Below are 13,383 nucleotides of genomic sequence, written 5' to 3'. Positions count from 1 at the left end.
ATTTTCCCTACATGACCAAAAAACCAAATGGGTTTCCACCTCTTACATCACAGCATGGTTTACTTGGGAGCAAATGTGCATCATTTACCTGTAAGTGGGCTATTCAATAAGAGATTCCGACTGTCGAAATGTTATGACTGTCGAAATTCCGATCTGTTTTCACCCAGCTCGATAGAAACTCGACAGCCAGTATTCAATGTTCAAAGTGGGCAAAAACTACCTCGAATTGTAAAAAAACATCAGTGAATTCTACAATCCGCGGTCATTTCCGAGAAGGCTGAATTGACTTGTTTTAAAGTCTGATCTGTTTTGGTCTTCAATGCTGTCAGAAATGGCAGCAATAAATAGGCGAGGACCACTATTTCCCCCAGCAGAAATAGCGGCCGACATTGAATACCCCCCAAAATATGTTAGGTTTGCACCCCCATGTTTCTATCTAGCATCAGAATGCACATTTTAACTAGAAATATTTCTTTAAATTGTCCCAATAGTGTAGAGCCGCTCTTCCCAGAGAAATGTGAATTGTATACCCTCAGATGGAGGACTTTGGGGTGGATCCAGCCTACCCTGAGAAAGGTCACGTAAGCATGGAGTGACATCCAGGACCATGTGTAAACGCTGAGTGTTGTTTTTTTTAAAAAGGGGCAGTAATTTAAAAGGCATGGTTTAGCCTTGTAATTCACTGCCCCTTTAAAAACTACCGGGATGGGCTGGCATCCGGCATGGCCAGCGTACGCTCATTGCATTAAATCCGGCCCCCAAAACACCAAATAGATAGGGCCCTAATCTATGGTGGCCGTGCTGTTAAACAGCCGTATGAACCACACCTCCCCCCCACTTAATCCTTAAGTGTTTTTCATTTTATTTGAAATGACATGAAGCATGTCCATTGCGATTGGTTGGAAGCCAGTTATTGAAAAGTGACCTGGAACAAGGGAACCATCATCCTCTATTCCCAGTTTTGACAGTGTCAGAAACCGTCGGATTGAATGCTTGGGTTGCAACACCATAGCCCACATAACATCATAACATACTGTAAATGTGCCCAATCATTGTTTATATTTATGAAATTCCATCAGCTCTATCACATATTCCGATAGAGGCATTCAGCTAATATAACCCAGGGACTTGCAGTTTCCATAGCAGCAATGTGTTTAATGAAAAGAAGGGAATTAGTGATTTTATTTGAAAAACGATATCGACAAAAACAATATTTCAGGGAAACATTCTGTGATTTTAACCTTTAAAAAAAATTAATGATTTTTCCGTGGGTGAAATAAAAAAAACAACACTTTAACAGTGTTCATTGAAGCAACTATATTGGTAAATCCATCTTTTTATAATGCGATTCTTAAAAGAGCCTTTCTGTTTTTATTTATGCATATTTATATATTTATGTTGATGAATTAAACATAAGATAAGGAAAAGACATCGCTGCTGCTTAATGAATCGATATTTTGATTATTATTATTATTATTCCATTGTGTTCTCAGTAGTTGCGCAACACATTCCAGAATGCCATATCGGACCGGTTACAGAACGTTAGGATATCAGTTCCTCATATTTGTCATGTCCGTGAGGCCGACCCCGCCCTTTTTGCTTGGACGTGACAAATCGAATCGAACAGTGAATCGAACAGTGTTAGCTGCATTCGATGCAGATTTGATACATACGGATGCGCGAGGCATTGGGATTGAGAGTACAAATAGAATGTGTAGGCAAGTCTATTTCTGCTTCGATATGCCAGATTGGAAGCAGTTCCATGCTACTCAATGCTGCATCTCCCTCCCCCCACGCGCTGTCCTCCTGCCCTCCCTCCCTTCCTCCTGGCCGATGCTGGAAACCCAAATGGAATCGGTATCAGCGGCCGGCGGGTCGAACCGTGTGTACACCCCTGAAGCATTGTCAAACACAACATGGTCGATCTAGACACCATTGATCCGCTACTCCAGAGGTTCCCAAACGCGGTCCTCAAGACACCCCAACGGTCCAGGTTTTAGGTATATCCTTGGCTCAGCACAGATGGTTAAATCAGACTGACTGAGTTACTAATTAAGTCACCTGTGGCCAAGCATGGATACACTTAATACCTGGACCAGAGGCAGAACTCTGGAAGGCAATGGAGTCATCTGCCGCTGGGCTCCTGCTCTCAAGGGGGCACCTCTCCACCACTGCCAGTTTAAATCCATTAATGGAAAGCCATCCAAATCGCTTCTGTGCCTGAGTTCTGAAATATGTGTTCTCCCTCTCTTTCTTTTTACAGTATATTATATATATTTCATAACAGTATATTATATATATTTTGAATAACGTTGTGTGTGTGTGTGGCACCAATATTCATCTTGCCTCCGGGCAACTGGGACAAACTAACGCCACTGACCTGGACCATTGGGGTGCCTCGAGGACCGCGTTTGGGATCCTATGCGCTATACCATAACCTGAAATCTCTATAGTCTGTAATGTTATTATGACTGAATAAGAGAGTAGCCGGTATTTGCTCACTGTCTCATTCAGTGATAATAACATTATGACCGCAGCGGTTCTGATAGACCATCAGTAGAATATAGAATCTATTTAACAGTGCGTCCATTAGGAAGCGATTTCCCTTTTACTTACAGTATGTTTGCAGAGTATTCTATTGGGACTCCAGAGGTGTGGATGGAAATGACATGTACAAACCCTTAACAATTAGTGTTCCGCCAATCCTCTTCACTTTTTCACATGCAGAGTACATCTACAACGGGCTACCTGGCCATTAAAAGCACTTAAAGGATTGTTAATGACAGTAAACAGTTTTTGTTGTAATAGCTGTTAAAAGGAGTGCATTTGTACAGATTAGCCGAATCCTTTCCCAGCTCTACCGCCTGCATATTCCCAGTGCCTTTAATGCTTCTGCTTACTTTATATCAGTACTGAAGTTTTCATTGTTTTTAATCTGTAGAAAAGCGACATTTTCTCCCTTTGTCTTAATAATACAGCTGAAATTCATTTAAAAAATATAATTGGGCCTAAAATAAAAAAAAGAAATAGCATTTCGGTGAAGTTTATTTACTGAAAAGAGCCAGACTGTTGCAGGCTCACGTCCGTAGCTGCAGCTTCCCACCCAAATGCTAGTCCCTTGTTAAGCGAGAGAACACTCTGTTCTGACTTGTTCTGTTCCACGTAAACACAGGCATTAGGGACTGTCGCATGGCAGTGAGTCCGCAGTTATGTATTGTCTTAGCTTCAGTGGTCGTAAAACACAATACAGTGAACAGTTATAGGTGCAGGCCCTATTGCGCAGCATAGAGCAGAACTTACCAAAGAAAGCCATTTGGTTTGTGTTTGGAGCATAAAGGGTTTTGATGTAATAACCTCAAATGATCTCATTTATGGGGTGATTCAGGTTGGTTGCAAAGCACATTTGGTTTGCTAATGGTCAAAAACCATGCTGCACGGCAGGTGGGACAGATGTAACATGTGCAGAGAGAGTTAGATTTGAGCGGGGTGTCTACTTCAAACTGAGAACAATATTGCGGTGTAAAAATAAAGCAGCCAGTATTTATCCTGCACAGAAACAAAATAACTGCCCCAAATCTAACTCTCTCTGCCCATGTTACATCTGCCCCACCTGCGGCGCACATGGTTTTGTCCATCTGAGAGTTAAGTTGCCTTTGTCACTCCAGGTGATTTTTTTTTTTTTTGGTGAATAAATTGTCATCTTGCACCACAACACAATGATGTGTTCTTTCTGCCTCTCCGTCCTGTAACTGATCTCCTCTGCTTGTCTTTGTCAGGACTGAGCGGCCGGTTCTTCGTTACAACTCTTCCAACGATATTCCAGTAAGTTTAGAATTCTACTTTACATGCTGCGTTTGTAAGAAGATACAGTGGGGGAAATTTACTCAGATGGGAGTTCTATTTCAGATGGGCAACCAATCAGATCTATTATCTTCTAGAAGGTGTTAGATAAATAAGAAGTAGCTTTTAATTTGTTGCCCATAGCAACATCCCATGTGAAATAGATCGCCCATCTTAGTAAATTTCCGCCCAGTGTGTTGCGATTGCATCTGTAGTAGTGAATATTATATTTGACCTCTTCAGGCACCTGTCATTTATTTTCTTTTTTACCCTCATTTTGTATTTAAACCCACTTTGCTAAAACAAGCATTAATAGTAATATAATAATAGCATTTATTTAACCCCTTCAGTGGCAATCCCGAGAATTTTCCGGGCTGTGCCTCAGTGCAGAGTCTGGCAAGCCTGGAAAATTCTCGGGATTGCCACTGTTTAGAGCCGGGCAGCGCTGCTGAGTTCAATCCGGCTCCCTCCCCTCCGCCGCGCCTCCTCCCACCTCCTCCCCCCTCCCCTCCGGCTTTTCTATTGAAGTCCCCGGCGCCAGCTTATGACAAGCCGGCTGCCGGGGACAGGGACGGGGTGCCGGGGTGCAGGTCCGGGCAGCGGCTGATTGACAGTTCAGCGGCGCTGCCTGGACCCAGGGAGGCAGTGGTGTTTTTTTTTTTTAACTCATCCAGTCGGGAGCGCTGCCCCCCCAAAAAAAACACTACTGAAGGGGTTAATATTAAAAGAACAAAACCCTTTTTCTATGTACTTCTTAATATGACTACGTGATGCATTATACTTCACTGTCCAGTTGAAACAACTAACACAGCGTTCCATATACAACCATTTACTTCGGTGACAAAGGTGTGATAATAATTTGGCTATGTCTGTATTGGTGTAGTGTGTGGTGTTCTTACGCTGGGTACACACTGCACATACCCAATGAGCCTGTTGTTCTCTGTGTACAATGTACGTTGCAAGTTTACACATATTAACGTTTCCTGTTTCCTAGCGCCCAGGATGGGGTGTTCCGACGCTACCATGGATCAAGAATGGTAGAAGACCTTCACACGTTTATTTCGGAGAAGAAGTGGGAAGTTATAGAGCCCGTGGCAGGATGGAAGTCGCCTTCCTCTATCTTGTAAGGAATTCTTGTTTCAGCCAATGCCAGTGAACAATTAGGAGTATAAAACTAAAGCATCCAGTTCCTTTGTGCATGCCATAACATTGTATTCCTTCTCTGGTGTGATGACTCTATGGGGCAGATGTATTAAGCCCAGGGCCGGTGCAAGGCACCGGAGCGCCCCAGGCGAGTCGGGGTGGGGGCGCCCCGGGGGAGGGGGGGGGTGGTACCTATGTAAAAAAATTGCTGCCCTGGCGCCCCTGCAGTGCTGGGGCGGTCAGGGGTGTCCGTGCCGTAGGGGTACCTGCGGCGCCGTCATGTGTATAAAGCTGGCTGCGGCCGGCTGGGTCCCTGTAGTGAATAGCAAATAACTAGCGCTTCCCGCGCCGCCGCGCGCATAGCGCTAGTTATTTGCTATTCACTACAGGGACCCCGCCGGCCGCAGCCAGCTTTATACACATGACGGTGCCGCAGGTACCCCTACGGCACGGACACCCCTGACCGCCCCAGCACTGCAGGGGCGCCGGGGCAGCAATTTTTTTACACAGTTCGCTGGGGGTGAGGGGCGAACTGCCGCCCTCCAGGTGCCTGATTAAGCCTGGCGAGGGATTTAAACTGTGGCTAAAGTGGAAGGAGAGGACTCTCCAGCCAATCAAGTCCTAACTGTCATATTTCAAACATAGCTGATTGGCTGGTGCTTTATCTCCACTTTATCTCTTCGCCAGGCTTAGTACATCTGCCCCTATAAGTGGCCTAACCGTTGCATGAAAACGTATGGCTATGCATGACTTACAGTAGTTGTACCTGTAAAATCCCTATTGGGAAAACACATGAATAATACAACCCTGTAGCATAGGGCAGAGATGGGGAACGTTTGGCCCTCCAGCTGTTGTGGAACTACACATCCCAGCAGGACTTGTTACAGTTTTGCTGTGTGGCCATGCTACAACTGTTGCAGGGCATGCTGGGATGTGTAGTTCCACAACAGGTGAAGGGCCAAAGGTTACCCATCCCTTGCATAGGGTATGGGTCATTGGGTTGACCCATATTAGGTGGTCAAGCATTGGGTCCACCACTGACGGCTGACATGACTTAGGTCTACACATGAAATATGTCAACAGGGTTGGAAGGTCGACACAACCATTAGGTCGACAATGGCAAGGTCGACAGTCAAAATGTCGACATGCATTTTTCACATGTGAGCATCTGGGTGGTCTGGAAACTGTGACCATTGTTTGCAGCCTCCCACTAAGCACATGTGACTCCTAAGGGGGTGAAGATGGGTAAAGTGTTCTGTCCAACATTTTCCCAGGTGAAATCGGGCACATAAGCAAGTTAACGTTTATTTGTACGGCACTATCGTATTCTGTTATGTGAATACAGCAGTATAACAAGGCTGGGGGGGGTATATTTACTAGAAGAGTGTAGTATTGCCCAAATAAACCAATCAGATGCGGTCTATCATTTTCTAGCATGTAATCAAGAAAGGGTAACTAAAATCAGATTGGCTGCTATGGCCAACACCACCGCTTGTCTATTTTAGACTGGTTAGATGGCAATGCTTACACATTTACAACCTATAGGATATTAAGAGGTTAATGGTTAACCTTAATGGGCTATATATGATCCAGTCATATAGCAATTTAGCATCAGTTTTAGCCTGGAACCCCAGAGGGTTGTTTTGAGTATAACAGAACACATGTACATTTTGTTTGGGTGATTGGGTAGAGTAGACTAACGAGGTTAAGTGGACAGCCCTCTAGAATGTGACTAGCTTGCCTTAAGAGAAGATTTTCCACTGCAAGTTTTGTTACAGGAGTAATGGCATTCCAGAGAGTGGGCGAGGTTCCTCATTTCCATATACAGGCTGAGTATCCCTTATCCAAATGATCCCTTATCCATAGTTTTCAGAATGCTATTTTGTATTTTTTTTGGTAATTGCACTACTGGGGACATGATATGTAACTGGCACTACTGTGTACTTGATATGTAACTGGCACTACTGTGTTCTTAATATGCAACTGGCACTACTGTGTACTTAATATGCAACTGGCACTACTGTGTACTTGATATGTAACTGGCACTACTGTGTACTTGATATGTAACTGGCACTACTGGGGACATGATATGTAACTGGCACTACTGGGGACATGATATGTAACTGGCACTACTGGGGACTTGATATGTAACTGGCACTACTGGGGACATGATATGTAACTGGCACTACTGGAGACATGATATGTAACTAGCACTACTGGGGACATCTGTAATTGGCACTACTGGGGACATGATATGTAACTGGCACTACTGGGGACATGATATGTAACTAGCACTACTGGGGACATCTGTAATTGGCACTACTGGGGACATGATATGTAATTGACACGAAAACGATTGCTTGGCATTCAAATTCAGTACCTGAGATAGTCCACAAACTTTGTGTCATGTTTTGAAACCTTGTTTCATGCACAAATAAAATATATCTGTGTGTATTTCATGTGTTTGTTGTGTTTATACAACATAAATGCAAGATATCTGGTTCCGAGCATTTTGGATAAGGGATACTCGAACTGTGTTTATTTTTAACTTGCACTCTTCAGTGTTTGGCCAAGTCATTGAGGAGTATTCAATGTTTTTTGAGAGTCTGGCTCACCGCTCACTGTTCTGTGTCCCTGTGATCTCGCTGAAGTGCTCACCACTTTTTCTTATCTCCTCATTTCTGGCTTCCTCAGTATTCAATAAGTAGTTATTTGTTACTGGCTTTTACAATGTTAAACTATTTCCTTTGAGACCAGAAATATCAAAATTCAGCATACACACATTGCTAACGATGAACAATATTTTACATTGTTTGGACGTTAGAGCTATATATTGCTCTTGTACACACTAGAACAGTGATGGCTAACCTTGACGCTCCAGCTGTGGTTGAACTACACATCCCAGCATGCCCTGCATCCGTTTTAGCATGGCCAAATAGCAAAACTGTAGCAGAGCATGCTGGGATGTGTGTTTCAACAATATCTGGAGTGTCAAGGTTAGCCATCAAGGCACTAGAACAGCCTTCATGCCACTCCGTTACATCTACCCCACCTGCAGTGCAGCATGGTTTTGTCCATTAGCAAACCAAATGTGCTTTGCGAACCGACCTGAATCGCCCCGTATATACATTTATTAACTAATGGTGTTTATATTATTTTCTGTTAATATTTCAGTGTGTTCATAGAAGATGAGTGCTTATCTTATAGTGCAGTAGAGAAATGTGGAAGCTCCTAGATACATTTCATGTAAACCACCCAACTTAGATTCCAATCTTGGGTTACTGTATAATCATTCCACTAATTATTTAAGATTGACTTGTTGCCGAAGATCTTCTTCATTAAATCTGTATCTTTATACTTCACATTCAGTCCTGTCAGATAATGTAAATGAAGAGAACAGGTAGGTGGCTCAATATAAATGATCACATTTGGTTTGTCTGCTAGACACTGAGCCTGTCTCCGTTCTAGGCTGCTGTCTCTACCCAGACTAGCATCATTACTGTGTATTGTGTACAGTGTTAATCTCTGTAATGCTGGATTCTGTCTCGTCATATTTTAGGATGTCTGGAATGGCGGGTCTGTTTCACTTATCAGGGTGGATTAGGGTAAGTAATACCATCAGTTTGTAAAATAATATTAGATATTCTGCAGTCTATGTTATGCATTGCATTTGGTGAAGAACGCATAAGAAATTATGGAATTTAACAACATCTTGGGAACATTCATGTCTATTTACTGTCTATGTTGCAAGAAATGTACGCAGAAATGGAACACACTGTGTCGACCATTTTCATGTTGACCTTTTCTAAAGTCTACCTTTTCCATATTGAACTTTTGTACCTATTGACTGTATGGGGTCAACCTAGTAACTGTCTATCTAAGCTGTTGTGAAACTACCAGTCCCATCATGCCTTGCCACAGTTTTGATATTAGGGAATGTGGTACTTGTGTATTATCACGGGGCCTGATTTAAACTAAATCGCATAAGATATCGCATACGATTTAGCGGCCGATTCGATATGAGATGCGATTTAGCGGCCGATTTCCCGCTATTTTCTGCCGATTTGCATGGTATTCCATCCTTGCACACCCCCACTATCCAAGTCAGCCCGAAGTGTGGCGAGCGGACGCGATCCGCGTCCTCCCGACCAGTTCATACCCCCACTATCCATGTCGGCGTGGAGTTGATTTTATAAAGCGTGGCGAGCCACCGAGCCCGAAGCGTGGCGAGCGGACACGGAAAACCATTCCGAAGCGTGGCGAGTGCAGCGGAATACACGTCAAGTAATCCGTGTCCCCGCGCGGGGCTCGCTGCACTCGCCACGCTTCGGGGTGGTTTTCCGTGTCCCCTCGCGGGGCTTGGCTCGCTGCGCTCACCACGCTTTATAGAATCTCCACGCCGAAGTGGATAGTGGGGGTATGAAAAGGTCGGGAGGACGCGTCCACTCGCCACGCTTCGGGCTGACTTGGATTGTGGGGGTGTGCAAGGATGGAATAGCATGCAAATCGGCTGCAAATCGGCCGCTAAATCGCATCCGATTTTTGCATGCGATTTGCGGCCGAATGCTAAAACTATGACAAGGCATGCTGGGATGTGTAGTTTTACCAGCAGCTGGCGGTCCACAGTTTGGCCATGCCTGCTGTAGATGATTATACCACACCCGTTAAGAAGGCTTTGCCTAGATCTATTCTAAAACTTCATGTTCCACTGTTATCCAGGAGCTGTTGTGGCATGAAGAGTACGACCTCTGTTTTGTCATTCTCATCTTCTTCTTTGGAAGGTTTTATCAAAGTCTACAACCACCTATAGCGCGCCTTGTGGCACATTCACACATAAATGCTGAAATTGTTTAAAAGCGTACACAAACCAAATTCTTGCTTTAGTGACCTACAAATGTGTCCTCGTACACTATTGCTGCAGGCACGTCAAACACCCCTTCTTGCCGCAACAGGTCCCATGCCACTCTTTTCCGAAATAAGATGCAAACAAACTGATTCCCGATACTGCACTGATTTATATGGTTTGTGCCACTTGTGTATCTGTGTGTGAGTCTGGATCTGTTTACGATGTGCTACCATGCAGCGGCCGCAGCTTCTGTTCATGCCAAGTTCTGTTATGCTTCATATACAGACTCATCGCACACAGATATACAAGTGTCCCATATCAAATTAATCCATGTGAGGTGATAAATACACATTCCATTGTGACCAAAGTGAAAAGAAAGTTGCGCTGCTCACTCGCTCCTGTTGCCTCCCGATGCATGGTATGTTGGCGTAAAGGAGGACACCTCTTTATTCCTATTCCCACCACAATGTATTATATACTGTAATGTGTACTTCATATAATTCCAGAGGAATACAGTAGGTCAATCCCTCTTTCCAAAGTTTGCAATGCTACTATTTTATAGGGAATAATTGCGTAAGAAAACATACCGGGGCAGATGTATTAAGCCTTAGCAAGAGATACGTTTAAGGGTGATAAAGAGAGATAAACGTCCAGCCAATCACATCCCAACTGCCATGTTACAGGCTGTGTTTGAAAAAAGTCAGTAAGGAGCTGATTGGCTGGACGCTTATCTCTCCTTATCACCCTTGCATTTATCTCTTGTTAAGGCTGAATACATCTGCCCTACTGTTTTCAATGTGCTCCTCAGATGTTAGCGGATAGGTGTGAGGAGGCCAGAATGTCTATACTTATTTATATATTTCCTATAATGAGGCCTTATTTTATCTGAGGCTGTGTTCTGCATGTATAACTAAATCTTTGAATGCAAGATACAGTTAGAGAGAGAATCGTGTTAAATAACTTATTGATCTTACAGCAATTAAAGCAGTTCAGTGTCCGGTCTTGTCTTGCAAACGCTGGTAATATATCAAATTGCATTAATTATAACAAAATCTGGTGCTTATTACTTGTACATTATACATTTTCGATAAGCTGTAGTCCTATATGCGGTAGCTGATCCTAACTAATTACTCTTGTCTGCTGCCAATTTAAAGTGCTGTCTACATTACACTTAACTATTTTCTAGCATATCTGGTCACTTCACTTCTCATTACCGTAATGTTATAAGAGGCTTCACTTACTGTTTTTTTTTCTCCTGTGGAAAATGTTTCCATAATGCTTTATTTCCTGCTTTGAAAATTGGCGCCACCTACTGTTCCTATATAATGTATACTGTAGTACAGCTGTGTCCTCATACAGTATGTCACACCAATCGGATCCTCTTGGCACGCTAGGTCCCGTGAGACTCTGCTAGCTTGGGTTGGGGCTTTCTTTTTTTTGTTGGAAATGTGTCTTAGGGAGGTATTCAATCTGGCGTCACGACTGTCTAGCCCGACAGCCGTTACCCCCGGATTCAGTGTCCCGCCTGCCAAGTGCCGAAAAATGGGTGTGGCTGCGAGATGCACCCGGAAATCGTCGAGCTGCGTCCGGGAGCTTGTAAATTCCTGGCCGTTGTCGACAGAACGGGCCAGACTGCTTGTAAAATCAGGCACGTGCTGCTGAGATCCCTGTTCAATGCTGTCAGGGAAGACAGCATTGAATAGGGCCCAGCCGCTCTTTCCCCCTTCGGGAATAGAGGCCGGAGATTGATTACCCCTCTTAAGCTGCATACAAGCCATGCGATAAAGGCAGACAACGACATGGTTAACAATTTCCTTTAATTTCCCGGAGCTACAGAATGAACGATATAGTGCAGGGCTGGGCAACACCGGCCCTCCAGATGTTGATGAACTACACATCCCAGCATGCCTTGCATCAGTTTCAGCATGGCCACATAGCAAAACTAATGCAAAGCATCCTGAGATGTGTAGTTCACTAACATCTGGAGGGCCGGTGTTGCCCAGCCCTGATATAGTGCATACACACTAAACAATTTCAAACAGTAAAGTTTGATTTACCACTTTACCACTTTCGGCAGCTCTTTTACAGAGAATGGACACACGGATTTCCCCTAGGGGAACACAGACGCTGTAATGGGTTGAGTTTCCAAGCTGCTGTGTTAAGTGGGGGAGTCAATCCCACTAATAAAATGATAAAAAACAGAAACAAATGATCACAGCGCTGTTTTGAGGAGAAATGAAAATACCATGGAATATGTAAAACAATTTATTAAGTAGTTAATACTAATAGGATATATTGAAAAACATAAAATCAATAATATGAACACATATTAAAATTACGTAATAAAAAGGTGCAGTGTCTCACAATGATATTTAAAGATGGTGCATGTGCCGTTCCTAAATGTGAATCTGGAGCCCTGGTAGCAATGCCCTCATAAGCGGTGGTCTCAACACTCACTATATTTGGATTCTGACTTGTTTGTTGGCTCAACTGGAAGTAGTAGGAGTTCTGGAGTGGAGACCAGAAGAGGATCTTGGCACGGTTAGGTGTTAAACACAGGCAGATTTTGTGCAAACTTCAGGTCCTGAGGTCTTGTCCAGGTCATTTTAATTTTAAGCTGGACTGTGCAGAATTAGGTCCAGTGGTAGGATGGATGTCCAGAATCAAGTAGAGACTGGTGGGATGGCACGACTGATGCGTTTCGCTGGCCTTTTCAAAGGACCCCAAGCTAGCATTAAATCTGCCTGTGTTTAACACCTAACCATGCCAAGATCCTCTTCTGGACCTCGGTCTCCACTCAAGGGACACCTACCGCTCGCAATTGAACAAACAAGTGAGAATCCAAATATAGTGAGTGTGCCCGGCATTTTTTTTTTTTTTTAAAGCAGCGCTCCCCCCAAAATACTCGCCCAGTGCGGAACCCTACCTAAAAAAAAAACACCACTGAAGGGGTTAAACACAACAATTGTTCCCCCATTAGTCTATGGCATGCTGCCTTAAAAACACATTGAATTATAATGCACATCCAACTGAGAACCGAGGGGTGTTTGCCTTGGAGGTCAAAAAGGACATCTGTCCTCCACTGGTTTGAATTTGATTATCCTCTGAATACACAACAGGCAAATGCGTGTGCAGGAAGAGCTAGCACACAGGTTCTCAAAATCTCTCCTCAGGACCCCACACAGTGCATGTGTTGCAGGTCTGCTCACAGAATCAAGTGAAATAATTCGTCCACCTATGGATCTTTTAAAATGTGTCAGTAAGTAATGAGTGCACCTGTTGGGTGACCTGGAAAAAGTGAACTGTGTGGGTTCCCGAGGAATGAGTTTGAGAACTACTTAACTAGAATATAGGAGTAGTTATTTGGAAACAATTAAGCTTGGTTTTTAGCATAAAAAAAAAGTAAAAAAAATACAGATGTAGGCAATTTTAGTGAAATAGACCTGCCTGTCAGGGCTCATGTCTATGGTGGAAGGGAGAGAACTGGGAGAGAGGGTAGGGGGAACAAAGGTACTGGTAGAAAGTCTGATTGGCAAAGGCGTTCGTTCCAGAGC

General features: G+C 43.8%; 1 protein-coding gene across 1 annotated transcript in view; it reads left to right on the top strand.

The window, feature by feature from the left end:
- Window positions 1-13,383, top strand: part of TMX4 (thioredoxin related transmembrane protein 4) — a 54,085-nt gene that overhangs the window by 16,671 nt on the left and 24,031 nt on the right. The window contains exons 3-5 of the mRNA XM_083175629.1: window positions 3,777-3,822; window positions 4,835-4,963; window positions 8,543-8,588. Coding sequence (XP_083031755.1) covers window positions 3,777-3,822; window positions 4,835-4,963; window positions 8,543-8,588 — 221 coding nt within the window. The remainder of the gene's footprint in view (window positions 1-3,776; window positions 3,823-4,834; window positions 4,964-8,542; window positions 8,589-13,383) is intronic.

This window comes from Crinia signifera, chromosome 3, assembly GCF_055691185.1.
Source record: "Crinia signifera chromosome 3, ASM5569118v1, whole genome shotgun sequence".
Classification (NCBI taxonomy): domain Eukaryota; kingdom Metazoa; phylum Chordata; class Amphibia; order Anura; family Myobatrachidae; genus Crinia; species Crinia signifera.
This window is presented reverse-complemented; position numbering and strand designations above follow the sequence as displayed.